A 20,486-nucleotide genomic window follows, 5' to 3' on the forward strand; every position below is an offset into this window, starting at 1 on the left:
TCTACTTCTGCTGTTCCTGTTTCCCCTCGCAGGAATGTGCCATGTCACTTCTGTGGTGGGAAGGGATATTGCGACCTGGTGTGCTTGCAGCCACCACTACTTATCTGTCCTGGAAAACTCTGTTTCGCTTTCCCGTAAGCTGCTCAAGGCAGCCGGGTTTGACTCATGGGTCAAGCAAAGGCATGCCAGGAATCCAGGCAGCAGCTTCATGTCAGGGTGTTATCTCGCTCTGCACAAGTCACTCTCTGATGTTGTTCTCTTGGTCACGAGAGCGGCATGGAGATACTCAGAGGATCCTCTTGAAGGGGGCTGAAAGAAGCCCCACGTAGAAACGTACTGTGAGTTTCCACATTCTCTAAGGACACGGTTGGGCAAATTGTGGCCCTCCAGATGGTTTAGCTTCCAGCTTTTTTCATCCTTCACCATTAACTCATCTGGCTAGGGCTGATGATGGGAGTTGTGGTCCCAAATTCCCCTCCCATCTTAGGGCATGAGTAGGGAAGGCCTGGGCCGGTTCCCGTTTGCAGCCAGACTTTTTCCGGCCTGCATTGTCTCAAGGCTCCGTCTCTTTCCAGTGTGCCTTTTTTCCACCTCCTGCTCCTGGCCTGCTGGAGAACAACAAGCCTTGGGTTTACAGGACACGAGTGCAGAAGCTCTTCCAGCTGATTATGTTTCGGAGAAGCTCTTGGGGGCCTCGTTCGAGTGGTGGGTGGAGCCAAAGGCCCAAACCCCAAATATCCAAAATACCTGCTTAGTCCAGCTTAAATCTCTTCCTGCCAATAAGCTAAGCCTTATGAGAGGCATCTCAGCCTTTTAGAATGGGGAAAACTTCACTAAGGCTGGGGAACCTAGAAATGGGGAAAAGGAACGTGGCCTTCTTGGGTTGCACCCCACCCCCACCCCCCGAGGGCTGGATTTGGCCCCCGGATCTGAGGTAACAGCCCAGGAGCGAGGTGTTCCTGGATTGCTGATTGGAAGTGGAAGCGCTGAGCGCGCAAGAGGCGCCACGCTCCTTCCCTGGCCCGTGACCCTGACAACCCACGGTTTAGACGACCCATGGGTTGTCATTAGGTGTGAACTGGGCCATTGTTGGTTGTTCATGATATGAAAACGTTTCCATCGTAACTTCTTTGTATTTATCGAAATGCCCAAGGTGGCTAGCATTCCTACTTGAATACAAAGAGGTTTAAGGCAAAACAAGATGATGATGATGATGATGATGATAATAATAATTTATTTATTTATTTATTAATTACCCTCTGGATCGAGGTGGCGAACAACACCAAATAAAATACAATGCATAAAATTAGTTAAAAGAGCATATAAAACCAATACAATATCAAAATAACAATCACAACATCATAAAATTCTTAGGTTTAAAATTAAGATAAAATAGACAGGAGCAGTAGAAGAAAAATTGCCAACAGTGTGTGATTAAGCAAAAGCAAGCTCTGGCAGGTTGGCTGAAACTGCCTGCTGGAAGCAAAAATATCTCCATGTGGCATCAGAATAATATTGGTGCATGTTTCATAAGAAGAGCCCTGCTGGATCAGACCAGAAGGCCATCTAGTCAAGGACTCTGTTCACACAGTGGCCAACCAGCTGTTGATTGGGAACCCACAAGCAAGACATGGTGCAATAGCACTCTCCTGCCCATGTTCCCCAGCAGCTGGTGTATATAGCCTAACTGCTTTGATACTGGAGATGGCACATAGCCATCAGGACTAGTAGCCATAGAATCATAGAATAGCAGAGTTGGAAGGGGCCTACAAGGCCATCGAGTCCAACCCCCCTGCTCAATGCAGGAATCCACCATGGATAGCCTTCTCCTCCAGGGCCAGATTGATTTGCAGGAATTCTACAAGCTGGGACAGGAGTTCCACAACTTGGGTTTCGCCCACCCCCCCACCCCCAGTGTAGAGCCAAGACAATGTCTTTCTCACAATAAAACCAGCAACAAGTGGCAACTCATGATAACCACCAGCACTAAGCACATGCACACTCCTCAGATCCGTCATTTAAATAAAAACAAATGTCCACTGTATTAAAACCACATTCACAGGTTATTTACAAGGAAACGTTTTCATCACAAGTAAAAAAGTGCTTAGCTTTACTTTAAAACGAGCTCAATCTTGCCCAACTGAGAACAGAAATCACAGCTTAACTCAGGATTTCAAAACATTCAGAAATACGATCTGATTACATGTGGTCACACTAAAAACTTACACACACACACCCCTACCATTAGGTTAGGAAAACCTAAAATGATTCCAGGTTGTTTTAACCTTAACCAAGATAAAGATTAAGTAAGGACCTTGACTCTCACTGAATCATCAGAATGCATTATGCAACATTACTCTAGTTCGTCGCTTAGTGGCACAGACTTCTGGGTGCACAAATGCGCATGGGCTAGAACAACGGGAAAGCTTTAACGGTAGGATATGGTTGGGCAAACCCCATATCTCATCATGACAACTTGGGGCACAATAAAAAATATGGTTAGCATTTATATAGCACTTTCAAGCATTCAAAGTATTTCGCATGCATTCTCTTGTAATCCTTAGAAACAATTTTGTAAAGTTAACTGTTCCTGTTCCTGTACTACAGATAGGAGGAGGGCTGAGGCTTAGAGAGAGTGGCTTGCCTAAGGCTAGCTAATAAGTTCATGCCGGAGGCTAGATTTGAATCGAGGACTTAAGTTTCTTAGAGAGCGATCCTATGGCCCCTAGACAGAATCCGGGAGTCTGTAGTATACTTCAGGTTCCTGGATTTGAGATCAGAGACAGTGCTCAGATCTCAGACCCAGGAGTATGAACTCCCCTCCCCCTGCCTCTCCGAGGTCACGAAGGCAACCTTGCAGAGGATCAAAAAGGGGGAGGGAACTGAGGAAGTGGGGATATGAGCAATCCTCAGTCTTCCACGGCCTCCTTCCCTCGCCTGTCTAGCTAAAACGCAGAGCTATGGGGAGCATGGAGGCAAAGATTGAGAGCCAGTGTGGTATAGTGGCTAAAGCAGCGGTCCCCAACCTTTTTGGCACCAGGGACCGGTTTTGTGGAAGACAGTTTTTCCACGGACCGGGGGGGAGGTGTTGAGGGGATGGTTTTGGGAAGCCCACCCCACCCCCCCTCCAGCGTCCTGGCTTCGCTTCGGCTGGACAGGTGAGATGGCTCCCCGTGCCCAGGTATGCTGGGGTGGGGGTGGGTGGGTGAAAGCTGCTCACCTGCGTGGCCCGGTTCCTAACAGGCCATGGACTGGTACCGGTCCATGGCCCGGGGGTTGGGGACCCCTGTGCTAGAGTGTTGGACTGGGAGTTGGGAGATCGGGGTCCTAGTCCCCACTCGGCCATGGAAACCCACAGGGTGACTTTGGGCCAGTCACAGACTCTCAGCCCAACCTACCTCACAGGGTTGTTGTTGTTGTGAGGATAAAATGGTGAGGAGTAGGATTATGTACGCCGCCTTGGGTTCCTTGGAAGAAAAAAGGCAGGATATATATGTAATAAATAAATAAATAAAATAAAAGATTGGAGGCTTACGGCCATCATCCCCATAGGATTGTGCCCTTAGCCACTGTTTTGAACTGAGCTGGAAGAATGTAAGTGAAGGTATTACTATTACTATTTTTAAAAAGGTGATTAAACAAACACCCATTCCAAATATCCTTTACTATATTCAATGTGTTCCCTCGTTTCCCAGTTGCCCCGTTGGTGGACGAGCCTTTGATTCATGCCACAACTTACATCCCCCTAATGGATAACACCGAGCAGAACCTGCCGGTGGAAAAGAGAGGCGCGGCCGACCTGGCGAAGCAGGACGGGATCGAAGGGCTGCAGAAAAGCAACGCGAAGAAACTGAAGAACGAAACCAATAAAGGTAACGGGGGCCTCGCAGCGGGAGCGACGGCGCGTGGCCGTGGGGTCGGTGCCCCCGACATTCTGAGAACCCGAGGTTTCCTTTCGGTTGAGTTTTCTCTCCCGTGTGGTCGGCAGAAGTGTGACGACATGGGCAGACGTGTGATTTTTTTTGTCAGTGGGTTGCGAGAGGTGCGGATTTCCCTTTCCAGCTGTTCGTAATTGGGAGAGTCTTGCAACTGCATTGACACCCCCCCCATGCTCCCTTCCTCTTCCTCTCCCCCATCTCTGCAGCGTGCCGCTCTGAATCACTTTTCAGTCTAGTTAGTTAGAAATACCGTAGCTATGACAACATAGAATCATAGAATCATAGAATAGCGGAAGGGGCCTACAAGGCCATCGAGTCCAACCCCCTGCTCAATGCAGGAATCCACCCAAAAGCATCCCTGACAGATGGTTGTCCAGCTGCCTCTTGAAGGCCTCTAGTGTGGGAGAGCCCACAACCTCCCTAGGGAACTGATTCCATTGTCGTGCTGCTCTAGCAGTCAGGAAGTTTTTCCTGATGTCCAGCTGGAATCCGGTTTCCTTTAACTTATGTGCATCACAACTGACCCCAGAATAGTTTGTTTGAAATGGATATTGTTCTTATGCTTTTGATGGTTTAAATTTTTTGTTCCGTATTTCTTCGATTGTAAGACGCCATCGATTGTAAGACGCATACTAATTTCAGTACCACCAACAGGAACCCCCCCCCCAAGACACATCCGCGATTCTAAGACGCACCCCATTTTTAGAGATGTTTATATGGAGAAAAAAGTGCGTCTTAGAATTGAAGAAATAGGTATATTTGTTTTTAATGTTCACTGGTTTTAGCTGTTGTAAACCGCCCAGAGAGTTTTGACTATGGGGCAGTATATAAATGATGATGATGATGATGATGATGATGATGATGATAATAATAATAATAATAATAATAATAATAATGAGGGACAGAAGCAGTTTGGGCCGAAAGACTGGACTCGCTATTATCTGGAAACGGAACCGCGAAACGAGCGGGTCTTTGGTGTGAATATCGGACGGAGGGATTGAAGGTACTGCTGCATGTCATTACCGCAGCCGGGGACACACAGCGGTGTTCACACCGGGGATCTCCTTAGCAGACGACGTACCCGCGTGCGTGTGTGTGTGTGTACGCGTTCGTTTCGAAACTCTCGGATGCATTGCAACGTCGATTTGTCTCCCATCCGTAATGTGCGTAGCGTTGCCGAGAGAGGTGCAGCTGATTCTGAAACCTACATCTGGCCAATCGCGACGGCGGGCAGGAAATTGTAGGCGTCGCCGCTGGCCTTGCCCACTCCGCTCTGTTCCTGCAGTCCAGCTGCCCGGTTTCGTTCTGCCTGTGCAACCTTGTGGCTTGCTCTCACGCCCTTCCTGTGTTGTTGATTCTATAATCTGTAGCCTTATCCAAATGTAGCTAATTCTTTCCGTGTGTAGCCTAGGATTTGCCCACCCAAATTAGCAACACTCCCCTTTCTTGAGCAGGAAGCTTCTTGGAGGCACGAGCAAAAGGGTTTCCTGTATTTATTGGAAAACCTCCCCCCCCCCGCCCCCGAGGACACTGTTTTGAAGAAGACGCCTTCCTCTCCGTGGTCAGAATGTGTTGCTGCCTCGTTTGCATTGCCCTGGCCTGTTTTGGTTCAATTTTGATACTGCCGGCAGTTAGGGCTGCTGCTTGCTAGGGTGACCATATGAAATCTGGTCAAGAGGGCAGGGCTCCTGCAGCTTTAACTGTTGTGATGAAGCGGGGATTTCACCAGGGGTTGCCTACATACCAATGACACCTGCTGAAATTCCCTTTTCTATGCAATTGTTAAAGATAAAGGAGCCCTGTCCTCCTTTCCACATGGTCATCCTATTCATGCACCCCCTGGTGAAATTCCCTCTTCATCACAACAGTTAAAGCTGCAGGAGCCCTGCCTTAGAGGGAATTTCACCAGGGGCTGTGTGCATACAAATGACACCTGCTGAAATTCCCTTTTCTCTACAACTGTTAAAGATCCGTTTCAGAAGGCGTCAGTGTTCTCAGGAGCCTTTGGGCTACCTGGGGGCTAAAATAATCCTTCGCAGACTGTTGGATTCTGTATGAAAGTTGGCAACACCTAGCACGAAGGAACACATGTACCCTATTAGGATGAGGCAGGGGTGTTGCACCTCAGGGAACAGGTCCCAATCCATTCTTTTGGGGTTCTTCAGAGGGCCCCCCCAATCACTGATTGATTGGGTAGTTTCCCAGCTTTTGTGTGTGTCCTCCAGCCATTCCAAAAGATTGCAAATGCCTCTCCTAAGACCTTGTTATTGTCAGTGGGCACTTTAAGCTAAAATACGGTGGCATTTTATTTTATGGCTCGGGTCCAGGTTATCTGAAAGACCGTATTCTCCCTTATGAGCCTGCCCGTGCTTTGAGATCTTCTGGAGAAGCCCTTTTTTCAGTCCCACCATCTTCACAGGCGCGCTTGGTGGGAACATGGGAGAGGGCCTTCTCGGTGGCTGCTCCAGTCCTCTGGAACTCTCTTCCTGGGGAAGCTAGGCTGGCTCCCTCCTTGATGGGCTTTCGGAAGCAGGCTAAGACTCATTTGTTCCAGCAGGCCTTTGGAGAGTAATCTGGTCCTCCATCAATGTTAAGGACTTATAATTTTGTCGTGTATTTTAAACATTTATGTTTTATTTTTATTTTGTACATTTCTTTTCCTAGGTTCTACAATGTATGTTTTAAACTTTGTAAAGCCGCCTTGAGGCCCAGTATTGGGCAAAAGGCAGGATACAAATAAATATTATTATTATTATTATTATTATTATTATTATTATTATTATTATTATTTTGGGTTATTTTGGCCCCATTCCTTTTGGCTTCAGCGCTACTCACTGCTGGAATGAGGCCCCCAAGAGCGCCACCCAAGTTGAATTCGGCCCTCGGGCTGAAAAATGGAAATTACTACTCTTGTATTCTACTTAACTTATAGTGGTAATTTCCTCTTTTGTGATGATGCCTACATGACAACCCCACCTGAAAATAAGATTTATGGAGACTTACCATGTCCTTTCGTGCCCATAGAGAGGGGAAGCCATGAGCAAAATGTTCTAGCACAGAAGTGGTAAACCCCCATTGAGTTCAATGGAGCTCACTCCCAGGTACGTGGGAATAGGAATGAGTCCTTTTTAAAATCAGCAAAGGCTATTAGGGTGGGAGGATTCAGTCTGTGGATTGACAGTTGCAATCTCAACGCACCAGAGAGCAAGAAAGTTGCCCTCGGACATAAAAATAACAGTCGCAACATCACCATTATTATTATTATTATTATTATTATTATTATTAGTAGTAGTAGTAGTAGTAGTATGAATAAATTGAGGCCTTAGCTAGACCTACCGGTTAGCCTGCTACGGAGGAGGGAAAATCTTGCTTTGTGTTTATCGCAAGATCCCTCCTCTGTTTACGCGCAACGACCTCAGAAGGAGAGGCGTCGCGCCCGCCATTTTTTTTTTAATCCCAATGGGCGGCTTCTGGCTCCTTGCAAGGATTGCATGGAGCCGGGTCAACCTGCGGCGCCCAGCCACACATTCCGTGGTCTCGGGTTCAGCCCGGGACCGCGGAGAAACCGGGGCCAAAGTGGAGGGCGAGATCCAGGGGCAAAGGAGGGATCATCCTTCCCTGATCCCAGGATCCCCTGTGCGTCATGTGGATGCACAGGGACGATCCTGGGGATCGCCCCAGGATAAAGCCCCTTCTCTCTATGGCCTGAGTTCACTGCAAAACATGGCAGGGGGCGAAAAAGCTTATGTGAAAAATTTATTTATTTATTATATTTATTTATTTATTACATTTTTATACCGCCCAATAGCCGAAGCTCTCTGGGCGGTTCACAGAAATTAAAACCATCATAAAACAACCAACAGGTTAAAAACACAAATACAAAATACAATATAAAAAGCACAACCAGGATAAAACCACGCAGCAAAATTGATATAAGGTTAAAATACAGAGTTAAAACAGTATAATTTAAATTTAAGTTAAAATTAAGTGTTAAAATACTGAGTGAATAAAAAGGTCTTCAGCTGGCGACGAAAGGAGTACAGTGTAGGCGCCAGGCGGACCTCTCTGGGGAGCTCATTCCACAGCCGGGGTGCCACAGCGGAGAAAGCCCTCCTCCTAGTAGCCACCTGTCTCACTTCCTTCGGCAGGGGCTCACGGAGAAGGACCCCTGTGGATGATCTTAAGGTCCGGGCAGGTACATATGGGAGGAGGCGTTCCTTCAAATAACCTGGCCCCAACCGTTTAGGGATTTAAATGTCAATACCAGCACTTTGAATCGGGCCCGGACCGGACCACAAACAAAATGTATGTGTTCCCACCCCGCCCCCCAATGTGTTTTAAGTGTCGCTTCTGGTTTTATTATAGAAAATGCAGAGGTGAAGTTTAAGGACTTTCTCTTGGCTATGAAGAACATGATCTTCACCGAAGAGGAGGCCTTGAGCATAGTGGAGTTGCTAAAAGAGAAAACCAACGTGATACAGGACGTTTTGCAGAAGGTAAGTGATGGCTCGGTGTTTGGGAAAGTGGCTCCTTGGGCAGGTTTGTTAGGCCGTACGGGTGAGGGCTTTTCCTGAAATCCCTCTGTGTGTTTTTTATATATTTAATGAAGTTTATATTGACATTTTTCTATCTTGCTTGCCACCCTGATAGAATTACAGAAGGGTGGGCCAAAAATCTTTAATTAAAGTAAACTTCAGAAAGAAAGCAGATGCCGACCTGATTCACACCTAACAATTACCCATGGCTTATTTAACCCTTATTTAACTCATGCCCTATTCAGGATTTGTGTAGCAGACGAAACTAGATTGTTTACTCAGTCCCTGAGTAGTCGTTTCTCTCCTCCTTTGCCTATTCCCTCCCTATATCCCAAAGGCCTTTGTAGTACTGCCATGTAGAGCGACATATATGTATTTTTGATCACTCTTGCACATTACCTGTGTAGCCTGGTGAAACAACCCATGGTTCTGTATTCACATATAATAACGACCCATGGTTTAAACAAAGCAGAGTTCATAACCCAACAATAAGCCCTGGTTTCTTTTCTTGGTAAACAAATCATGGCTTGTTAGCACAACTGGGTTCACACATCACAACAACTTAGCAATCAACAACCCATGAGTTAAATCAAAGGTCGGGAACCTTTTTTGGCCGTTTGAGAAACTGTCCCGGCACCACCACAAAGCAGCTGCCAGGGAAGGACAAGTAACTTGTTCAAAAGATGAAGTACTAAGTATTTTATTAATTTCATTTCTATACCGCCCAATAGCCAAAGGTCTCTGGGCAGTTCACAAAAACCAAAACCGTAAGTACAGCCTAAAATATAATAGAAAGACTTAACATGACTTATTCCTGACTGTTAGAGCAGTACGACAATGGAACCAGTTACCTAGGGAGATTGTGGGCTCTCCCACACTAGAAGCCTTCAAGAGGAAGCTGGACAACCATCTGTCAGGGACGCTGTAGGGCAGTGGTCCCCAACCTTTTTGGCACCAGGGATCAGTTTCATGGAAGACAATTTTTCCACGGACCGGGTGTGTGTGTGTTGAGGGGATGGTTTTGGGAAGCCCCCCGCCCCCCTCCCCAGTCCAGCCTCCTGGCTTCGCTTCGGCTGGGTGGGTGCCCAGCCTGGGGCGGGTGGGTGGCTTCGGAACGGCGCGCCCAGAAGTTGCTTCTCCAGAGCGGCTTCTGACCGGGGGCGCCGTTCCAAAGCCACCGCCCCCACCCCAGCGTCCTGCCTTCGCTTCGGCTGGGCAGGCGAGATGGCGCCCTGCGCTCAGGTACACTGGGGTGGGTGTGGGTGGGTGAAAGCAGCTCACCTGCGCGGCCCGGTTCCTAACAGGCCATGGACTGGTAGCGGTCCATGGCCCGGGGGTTGGGGACCCCTGCTGTAGGGTGGATTCCTGCATTGAGCAGGGGGTTGGACTCGATGGCCTTTTAGGCCCCTTCCAACTCTACTATTCTATGATTCTATGATTCTAACATCACAATATAAAACCACAATACAAAAATACAACCAGAATAAAACCGAGCTGCAGTTCAGAGATTTAAAATACAGAGGGGAGGCTTAATACACCACGGCCCCATTCAGAAGACACCTTAAACCATGGTTTTAACCATGGTGGGTAAGCCAGAGAGCCTTATTCACCATGGTTAAAGCCATGGTTTAAGGTGTCTTCTGAACGGGGCCAACGACTCTTTTGAACGCACAGTTTATAGCACCAGCAGAAACCTATATCACAGCAATCCTATCTGCTGCTAAGAAAACGTGTTTTTAAAAAGTGGGAGGGGGGATAGGGCACCTTGGTGGGCACCCAGAAAGGTGGCCAGGGGCGCATTGGTCCCCACGTGGCCTACCCTGAGTTAAATAATCCATGTGCTTCGTGTTATATGCGAACCAGGTCACTGTTCCTCCCACACTGCAGGCTATATTCTTTTTACGGACACTGCCGTTAAATATAGTGGACCTCGGAAATTCCGTTCTTGAAGTTCCCATCTTCTGGAGCTCAAGTGAAATCATTTTATTAGGGAAAAACCAGCTGTGGCAAAGTATCGCATGCAGTTGCCTTTGAAGAAAAATTGCGGCCAGCGGAATGCGTTGGGCTTCTGTGTAGTAGTATGTTACTTTTAAGGCATTGTGTCATAGCAGATTTTGGTAGTTTGCTTTTGCTGTTACTCCTTTTGGTGCTTTTTTGCAAACTCTTTTCCTTTTTGGCTGGTTTGGGTTCTTCTCCTTATTCTAACCCCATCTGTTGGGGGCCACCACGGTTAGCCCTTGCTGAATGCGAGATCTGTTTAAGCTTGTCCGGATACCATAATAAACCATGGTTTATCATAACAGGAATGAGCTGTAGCAAACCCCGGGCTCTCCTCCTCCTGCTTTAGTGCAGCCACGAGAAGGAGATGAAACGTTTGTATTCCAATTTTGATTAACGACATTTTCTCCGAACCCTAACCTGTGGTTAATCCTTAACTATGGTTTGTTGAAACAAGACGTAGGGCCTGATCAGACAACATGCTAACCCATGGTTAGGCCGCTAATTTATTTATTTATTTATATTTATTTATTTATTTATTACATTTTTATACCGCCCAATAGCCGAAGCTCTCTGGGCGGTTCACAAAAATTAAAACCATCATAAAACAACCAACAGGTTAAAAGCACAAATACAAAATACAGTATAAAAAGCACAACCAGGATAAAACTACGCAGCAAAATTGATATAAGATTAAAATACAGAATTAAAACAGTAAATTTAAGTTAAAATTAAGTGTTAAAATACTGAGAGAATAAAAAGGTCTTCAGCTGGCGACGGAAGGAGTACAGTGTAGGCGCCAGGCGGACCTCTCTGGGGAGCTCGTTCCACAACCGGGGTGCCACAGCGGAGAAAGCCCTCCTCCTACTAGCCACCTGCCTCACTTCCTTTGGCAGGGGCTCACAGAAAAGGACCCCTGTAGATGATCTTAAGGTCTGGGCAGGTACATATGGGAGGAGGCGTTCCTTCAAATACCCTGGCCCCAAACCGTTTAGGGCTTTAAATGTCAATACCAGCACTTTGAATCGGGCCCGGACCTGGACTGGCAGCCAATGAAGCTGGAAAAGGACTGGCGTAATGTGATCGCATCGGCCAGTCCCTGTTAGTAAACGGGCTGCCCTGTTTTGTACCAGCTGAAGCTTCCGGACCATTTTCAAAGGCAGCCCCACGTATAACGCTAACCCTTTTTCAGCAAATGGTTGGTGAGCATGTTTAAACCATGGTTGTTCGCTGTGGTCTCTGTGCATCACACACATGGGCTCTGCGCCTGCGTGGAGTTAAACCATGGTTATGTAGCCACCATGGTTAGGAATGGTTCACACGACACAGTAAGCCACAATGTTTAGCTTAAAGTGCCTAACCGCTGTGGCTTAGAACAGGGTCATATTCAAAGCATGGGGGTTTGAAGCTGGCTTTTTTCCAGCAAACCATAGTTAAGATTAACCACCGTTTAGGGTTCAGACATAATGTGGAACTGGTCAATCCAAAACGGAAGCACAAGCCTGATGGAACTCCGTCATGATAAACCGTCGTGATACGACTGTGGTTTATTGTGACGTCTCATCCGGCCCTTTGTCTCCTCTTATCTTCATTATGTAGCTGTTGTTTGTTGCAGGCCAATAAGGGAGACGCAGCGACCGCTCTGCATCAGCTGCAAGAAAGGGACAAGCTGCTTGCAGTGATGAAGGAAGACGCTGCCGTCGCAAAGGAGCAGTGCAAACAGCTCTCGCAGGTACGGTGGCTCCCAGGGTGAATCTGTGCACCTTTAAGGGTTCTGGTAGAGCCAGGTCTAACGGGGAGGAGGGAGCTTTATGGAAACACAGGCAAGTTTATCGTTGCTTCTTTTAAGGACTTTCCGTAGAACAAGGTTGGGCGGCCAGGGGTGGGGGTGGGTCTGTGGTGTTGCGCTTTCTGCCGAAGAGGTGGAGAACAAAGCCTAAGTCAAATCCTTGTAAGGGAAATGCAGGTCAAATGCTAAGATGAGGGAGGCGGGAAAGAGATGGTCAGAGGGAAGCACGCATAACTATCTCTACTCACTCCTTAACTATGGTTTGTTGAAACAAGACACATTCAAAGCATGGGGGCTTGAAGCTGCCTTTTTTTTTTTAAAGCAAACCACAGTTAAGATTAACCACAGTTTAGGGTTCAGACGTAACGCGGAACTGGTCAAGCAAAAATGGAAGCACAGGCATTCTCATGGAAAACCATCATGATAGACCATCATGGTAGACTGTGGTTTATTGTGACGTCTCATCTGAGGACGACAACAGCTCCTCGTCCTTATCCTGTTCAGTGCCCTGCCTCCGCCTCCCCCCAGCTAATCAGGAGTAATTCTGCCATGATCTTTCCTCTTCCAGATCCTCCACCCTTCCTAAAATGACTCCCTCATTGCTGCCTTCAATTTCTGGAACCTCCTCCAGAAACAAACATATCCATGGAGCCGCCCCTTTCTCCCTCAAGGTCCTACCTCAAATCGTGGGCCCTGTTCAGAAGACACCTTAAACCATGGCTTTAACCACGGTGATTAAGCCAGAAAGCTGGGCTGTGTTCAGAAGACACCTTAAACCACAGCTTAATGAATAAAGCAAAAAGCCTTATTCACTGTGGTTAAAGCCGTGGTTTAAGGTGTCTTCTGTACACAGCCCGGCTTTCTGGCTTAACTACCATGGTTAAAGTTGTGGTTTAAGGTGTCTTCTGAACACAGCCCAGCTTTCTGGCTTAACCACCATGGTTAAAGCCATGGTTTATGGTGTCTTCTGAACACAGCCTGACTTAACCACCATGGTTAAAGCCATGGTTTAAGGTGTCTTCTGTATACAGCCCGGCTTTCTGGCTTAACTACCATGGTTAAAGCTGTGGTTTAAGGTGTCTTCTGAACACAGCCCAGCTTTCTGGCTTAACTACCATGGTTAAAGCTGTGGTTTATGGTGTCTTCTGAACACAGCCTGACTTTCTGGCTTAACCGCTGTGGTTAAAGCCATGGTTTAAGGTGTCTTCTGAACGGGCCCATTGAGACTTCGGCCTCCTCCCCAGCTTAAATGAAATCTCAGCCTGCGTACTAGCTTTTGCTGGGCATCCTGTGCCTTGAAGCCGTTGGTCTGCCAGAGCGAGACATCATTCGATGTTGCCCTAGGAGCTGGTCTCGGAGAAAGAGCGAAGCACCTTGGTCACGGCGAAGATGAGAGATCGGATCGGCACCCTGGAGAAAGAGCACGGAGCCTTTCAAAACAAAATCCACGCGGGCTACCAAGAAACCCAACAGATGAAAATAAAGGTAAAGACACAACCTTTGTTTCGCGTGGGAATGATCACTTCTGCTTGGCTGGCGGCACAGATGCTTCAGGCGGCAACCGTTGCCTTAAGCAAAGAGCCCTGCATTTTGCTTCTCCAGTGGGGCGTGTGGGATTTTAATGTGAGGTTTCTGGCCCTTCGGAGCAGCCTCTTAGGGACGTTTTAATTCATAAGGCTTAAACTCTTGCACTATCGACACAAGTTCTAGTGCTCCTTCAGAATGCAAATGCCATGTCTTGATGTTCATGCAGAAAAGAAAGCAAATCAGGTGATTTAAGGAGGCATAAACTTGTGTACACCAGTTGCTGGGGAACATGGGTGGGAGGGTGCTGTTGCACCGTGTCCTGCTTGTGGATCCCTGGTCGACAGCTGGTCGTGGACTGTGTGAACAGAGTGCTGGGCTAGATGGACCCTTGGTCTGATCCAGCAGGGCACCTCTTATGTTCTTAAAGTTCAGGTGTGAAAACATTTCTTGACGTGATGGGTGGAAAATGAAAATGAATTTCTAGTCCATCTCAGGGTTCATTCATTCTTCCATCCTGTCCCATTTCTTCATCAATCTGCATATTTATTTATTTTTAGAAACCATGAAAGTTTGCATTATTACTGATGTTTTCACAAAGCATTTTATACACATTTTACTCTGCCAGGCACATTTTTATATTCATTTTGGTACGGTTTTTGAGCTGAGAACTATAGAGCAAAATCCAGAGAGGTGCAAAAACTGCGGTATAATTGTGTTCTGATCTGCGTATTAGTCTGGAGAAATGAACATCAGGTTGCTTCTCTTAAAAATGTGGCCTGGACAAAATCCTCCAGCACCCCGAGCTGGGTGGGGGATAGCTCAGGAGTGGAGCCTCTGCTTTGCATTCAGAAAGTCCCTGGTTCAGTCTCCAGGGTTTCCAGGTAGGGCTGGAAAAACCCTGCCTGAAATCATGAAAAGCTGCTGCTGCCAGTCAGTGTCGACAATACTGGGCTAGATGGACCCAGGGTCTGATGGGATAAGGCCGCTTCCTATTTGGTGGTGGTGGTGAAGGGGGAGGCGGTAGCTCGGTGGTAGACGGCACAATTTGCATGCGGAAAGTTGCGGGTTCGATCCCTGGCATCACCAGGGTAGGGCTTGAAAAATTCCTGCCTGTAGCTCTGGGCAGCTGCTGCTGACAGTCAGTGTCAACAATACTGGGCTAGATGGATCTAGGGTCTGTCTCAGTAGAAGGACCCTTCTGATGTTTTTACCTGTCTTCTAGACCTTGAAGAATGACTGCTATGATAGACCAATAGTATATGGCAGTTTCTTACGTTCTGGAAGGAACAATAAGCACTTCACAGTGTACATTGTGTACACCATGTACATTGATGGTGCTATATAAATAAAAATAATAATAATAATCACAGTGGATAAACCTAAGAAGGGCCATGCTGGATCAGACCAAGGGTCCATCTAGTCCAGCACTCTGTTCACAGAATCATAGAATCATAGAATCGCAGAGTTGGAAGGGGCCTACAAGGCCATCGAGTCCAGCCCCCTGCTCAATGCAGGAATCCACCCTTATTATTATTATTATTATTATTATTATTATTATTATTATTTATTTATTTATTTATATAGCACCATCAATGTACATGGTGCTGTACAGAGTAAAACAGTAAATAGCAAGACCCTGCCGCATAGGCTTACTAAAGCATCCCTGACAGATGCTTGTCCAGCTGCCTCTTGAAGGCCTCTAGTGTGGGAGGCATTCATACAGTGGCCAACCTGCCATTGGCCAGGGACCAACAAGGCAGGACATGGTGCAACAGCACCCTCCCACCCATGTTCCCCAGCAACTGATGCGCACAGCCTTACTGGCTCTGGTACTGGACGTAGCACATAACCATCAGGACTAAAAGCCATGGATAGCCTTCGCCTCCAGGAATTTATCCAACCCCCTTTTAAAGCCATCCAAATGGAAGGCAATTACGACATCTTGTGGTATAGTGAGTTCCGTCATTTAACTGTGCGTTGTGTGAAGAAGTCCTTCCTTTTATTTGTCCTGGTTCTTTGAGACTTTAAAAACGGGATTGTCTCTCTCCCCCCACCCACCCACCCCCATCTCTAGTTTCAGCAACTTCGTGAGCAGATGGAGGCTGAGATCAATCGCCTGAAGCAGGAGAACGGGATCCTGAGAGACGCTGTCAGCACTTCCACCAACCAAATGGAAAGCAAGTACGCTATGGTGGTGCTTTCGGTTCGCATCCGTTTGTGGCTTTTAATCTGAAAGGATGATGAATATGAAAGCTCTTATGATGATGAAGCGGTGGGCGCACATGGTGTTCCAGAAGGCTGGTGGTGCATGGCTTGGTTTCCATCAGATGCCTTCATTAGATGCGTTGCAGTGTATCGAGGGACGTGGAGGCATTGAGGAAAAGGCGCCGATTTTTGGGGTTTCTGTATCGTCGGTCATAAAAATGGGTGTGTCTCCCCACCTCCCATCAACCACAAAGCAGGATGAGAGTTTTTTGAATTCACAGTTTACTGTAGATTCAACTTCTTCCTTGCCTTTTTGCTCATACAATATGTCCGGAAGACCAGTTTTCTGCAAGATCTGGTGATACGTAACGTTCAGTTAGAGGTTCGCTCTTAGTTGTCCATTGGTTTGAGTTTTTGAGCTGTTATGGCATAAATGCACAAGTGCTTCTCCCAGTTTGTTCCAGGGAAACTGGGAAGGAGAATTCCCACCCTTGGGGAACTTAAGGAATTCACAAGTGGGACACTTAAGGCTTGGCTCCAGGTTATCTGAAAGGCCGTATTCTCCCTTACGAGCCTGCCCGTGCTTTGAGATCTTCAGGGACGGCCCTTCTCTCAGTCCCACCACCATCACAGGCACACCTGGTGGGAACGTGGGACAGGGCCTTCTCGCTGGCTGCTCCAGTGCTCTGGAACTCTCTTCCCAGGGAAGTTAGACTGTCTCCCTCCCTGATGTGCTTTTGGGAGCAGGGAAAAACTTTTTTGTTCCGGCAGGCCTTTGGTGAATAATCTGGATCTCTGTTTATGCCAAGGTCTTTTTAAACTGTCATGTATTTTAAATGTTTTAATATTGGAACATATTTCATATATTTTTAACTTTTGTATATTTTTATTCATAGGTTTTAAATGTATACCGTATTTCTTCGATTCTAAGACGCCATCGATTCTAAGGCGCACCCCATTTTTAGAGATGTTAATTTAGGGGAAAAAGTGCGTCTTAGAATCAAAGAAATACTTCCCTCACCGCCCAGCCAACCTCCCCCCCTCCGCTCTTTCTTCTAATGGTTGTGTCCTTTTCTTTTTTCCCTCTGTGAGAGAAGAAACTGCCGTTTGCGCGGGAAGAAGGGGGGGCGTTGAAACAAAGAGTAAACAATATTTTCAGGTGGGGAGAGAGAGGAGAAGACGCAATTAAGGAGCTAAAACGCTTAACTCTCCAGTCCCGCTCTTTACTTGTCTGTGCACCAGGGGACGACGACGCGCGAGTAAGTCCCATGGAAATCGATGGGACTTACGACTAAATTTGACTAACAAAAAACCAGGTGCTTACCCTCCCAGCTCCTCCTCGCTCGCACGGCTCGAGGCTGCTGCAGGAGCTTCCTCTTTTCCTCTTACCGTATTGCTTCGATTCTAAAACGCCATCGATTCTAAGACGCACTCCATTTTTAGAGCTGTTAATTTAGGGGAAAAAGTGCGTCTTAGAATCGAAGAAATACGGTATGTTTTAAATTTTGTAAGGCCGCCTTGAGCCCCAGCATTGGGCAAAAGGCGGGATACAAAAAAGTATAATAAATATAAATAAAGGAATTCACAAGCTCCCCCTCTGACTTCGCCCATTTTCACCCAACTCTCCCCTCCTACCCAAAAACCTTCTCAGAACATTCGCTATGGGGGAGGGGTCGGGGTCTTCACAAGGTGGTGCAGTTCGAGGACTAACCTGGCTTCCGAAAGCAAAAGCAGCCCTCGCAACACTGACAGTGACCCTGTTCAGATGACACGCGGTTAAGCGTTTTGAGCTCAACATTCTGACTTAGCGTGTCGTGTGAACCATTCCTAACTGTGGCGGCAACATAACCACGGTTTAAACACACTTCGGTGCAAATGTGCTTCATTCACGCGGCCAGACCCTGCCTTGCCTATCATGTGAAGGACAACCTCCTGTCTTTGTATCTAGACAGTCGTCGGAACTCAACAAACTGCGCCAGGATTGTGCCCGGCTTGTGAACGAGCTGACGGAAAAGAGCAGCAAACTGCAGCAGGAGGAACTCCTCAAGAAGAATGCGGAACAAGCCGCCAGTCAGCTAAAGGTGAGCGCCATCTTGTCCCCACCGTGGTTGTGGTAGGTAAAGACGTCCTCTGCCCTGGACAGGCAAATCGGAGGCGCTCAAAGCGGCCGGGGGAATTGTGGCTTTTGAAAACTCTCCAGTTAGGCGGCTGCGAACAGGATGCCACCACGATTTCTTAGAGCCTTCGTTGATCTGCAGAGGAGGAATGTGGAAATAATGCAAGTAGCTTCTCCTGAAAGCTGAGAAATGGGCTGGGATTTCGGGAAAGTTGCTCGTGGGAAGAGGAGGTGCATTGGAAACCCCATAATGCCCACCTCCTTGGTCAATTGCTTGGTTCCAAAGCAATGTGAGGTTCTCCTGCCCAAGGCAGCAGCCTCTGATGTCCCCGGAACAAAGCCCTATGAAGAGAGACTGAAAGAACTGGGCAGGTTTAGCCTGGAGAAGAGAAGATGGAGGGGAAACATGATAGCACTCTTCAAATACTTAAAAGGTTGTCACACAGAGGAGGGCCAGGATCTCTTCTCGATCCCCCCAGAGTGCAGGACACAGAATAACAGGCTCAAGTTACAGGAAGCCAGATTCCAGCTGGACAACAGGAAAAACTTCCTGACTGTTAGAGCAGTACGACAATGGAATCAGTTGCCTGGTGAGGTTGTGGGCTCTCCCACACTAGAGGCCTTCAAGAGGCAGCTGGACAAGCATCTGTCAGGGATGCTTTAGGGTGGATTCCTGCATTGAGCAGGGGGTTGGACTCGATGGCCTTGTAGGCCCCTTCCAACTCTACTATTCTATGATTCTATGATTCTATGAAAAGGCCCTCCTGACGGCTGGGGGACCTTGTGGTTCAGCTTTCCAGGGTGGAAGGATGAGAGGCTGCACCCACTCCTTGGAAGACGTCTTATTTATTTTCTCTCATTGCTAACTATCTCTTCTGCCTTCTCTATTCCTTTCCCTATGGAACCGCTGCGTTAATGAGGCCAGCAATCCATCCATCCAAATTTTATTGTACTAGCCGAAGGCCATGACAAATACATCAAAACAAAGCATCCATACATTTATTTATTTATTTATTTATTTATTTATTTTATTCTACTTATATACCGCCCCCATAGCCGGAGCTCTCTGGGCGGTTTACAGAAATTCTAAAATTGAGATAAAAACAAGTATGCAAAATTTAAAATTTTTTTGTGAACCGCCCAGAGAGCTCCGGCTATTGGGCGGTATAGAAATGTAATAAATAAATAAATAATAAATAAATAAATAAATAAAATTTTAAAAACACAGAACATACACACATAAAGCATTAAAAACTGTTAAAAAAAACTAAACATGTGGGTGATTAAGATGTGCCGCCATATGCCTGGGCAAAGAGGAAAGTCTTAACCTGGCGCTGGAAAGATAGCAGCGTTGGCGCCAGGCGAGCCTCGTCAGGGAGATCGTTCCACAGTCTGGGGGCCACCACCGAAAAGGCCCTGTCCCTCGTTGCCACACTCCGAGCCTCTCTCGGAGTAGACATCCGGAGGAGGACCTTAGATGTTGAACGTAGTGACCGGGTATATTCACGTTGGGAGAGGCGTTCCATCAGTATTGTGGTCCCAAGCCATGTAAGGCTTTATAGGTCAAAACCAGCACTTTGAATTGGGCCCGGAAACATACAGGCAGCCAGTGCAAGCAGACCGGAGCAGGTGTTACACGGTTGAACCTTCTGGGTCCCGAAATCAATCTGGCCGCTGCATTTTGCACGAGCTGCAGCTTCCGAACCGTCTTCAAAGGCAGCCCTACGTAGAGTGCGTTGCAGTAATCTAACTTGGAGGTTACCAGAGCATGAACAACTGAAGCCAGGTTATCCCTGTCCATATAAACAGTAATACAAATCCCTTGAAATTACACAGATAACTTGAAATTTACCTTAACTAACACTCAGCTTTCACTCAGCAGTCTGAATCTCCATAGTAGTTTAGGGCAATTTTGTCTAGTTCTCTCTTCCTGATCTTTTTTGCTGCCAGTGCAAACACTTCATGTGTCACATAACTGTTGGTAACACTCAGAAGAAAAAGAACCATTTCTGCCAGGGCATTCCTATATCCGTGTGTTAACAAGGGTTTCAGGAATCTCTCTCTTCGGTCCTTTTTCAGAGGGCAAATTAACATGTAGTGAACAGTGTCTTCCACTTGATGTTGGCCACAGATGCAGAGTCTGCATTCAAATGGCACCTTGTGGTACGTAGCGTCGATCCAGAACTGGAGTTGGCATCACTTGGAATCTCAGTTCAATAAAAGCATTTCTTAGAGCAGCCTTCCTCAACCTGAGGCGCTCCAGATGTGTTGGACTACAACTCCCAGAATGCCCCAGCTGGGGCATTCTGGGAGATGCAGTCCAACACATCTGGAGCGCCCCAGATTGAGGAAGGCTGTCTTAGAGGAACGTGGCCTCA

At 47.2% G+C, this 20,486-nt stretch overlaps 1 protein-coding gene across 8 annotated transcripts in view; it reads left to right on the forward strand.

Moving 5' to 3' along the window:
- The window catches only part of KTN1 (kinectin 1), a 156,325-nt gene that overhangs the window by 52,135 nt on the left and 83,704 nt on the right, over positions 1 to 20,486 (forward strand). For 7 of the 8 annotated variants that reach the window (XM_063118173.1, XM_063118172.1, XM_063118176.1 and 4 more), the window contains exons 4-9: positions 3,696 to 3,872; positions 8,304 to 8,434; positions 12,087 to 12,203; positions 13,605 to 13,745; positions 15,862 to 15,968; positions 17,941 to 18,073. In XM_063118173.1, coding sequence (XP_062974243.1) covers positions 3,696 to 3,872; positions 8,304 to 8,434; positions 12,087 to 12,203; positions 13,605 to 13,745; positions 15,862 to 15,968; positions 17,941 to 18,073 — 806 coding nt within the window. The remainder of the gene's footprint in view (positions 1 to 3,695; positions 3,873 to 8,303; positions 8,435 to 12,086; positions 12,204 to 13,604; positions 13,746 to 15,861; positions 15,969 to 17,940; positions 18,074 to 20,486) is intronic. The other variant, XM_063118179.1, reaches the window with a different exon arrangement.

Source organism: Elgaria multicarinata, chromosome 2 (assembly GCF_023053635.1).
Source record: "Elgaria multicarinata webbii isolate HBS135686 ecotype San Diego chromosome 2, rElgMul1.1.pri, whole genome shotgun sequence".
In the NCBI taxonomy this organism is placed as follows: domain Eukaryota; kingdom Metazoa; phylum Chordata; class Lepidosauria; order Squamata; family Anguidae; genus Elgaria; species Elgaria multicarinata.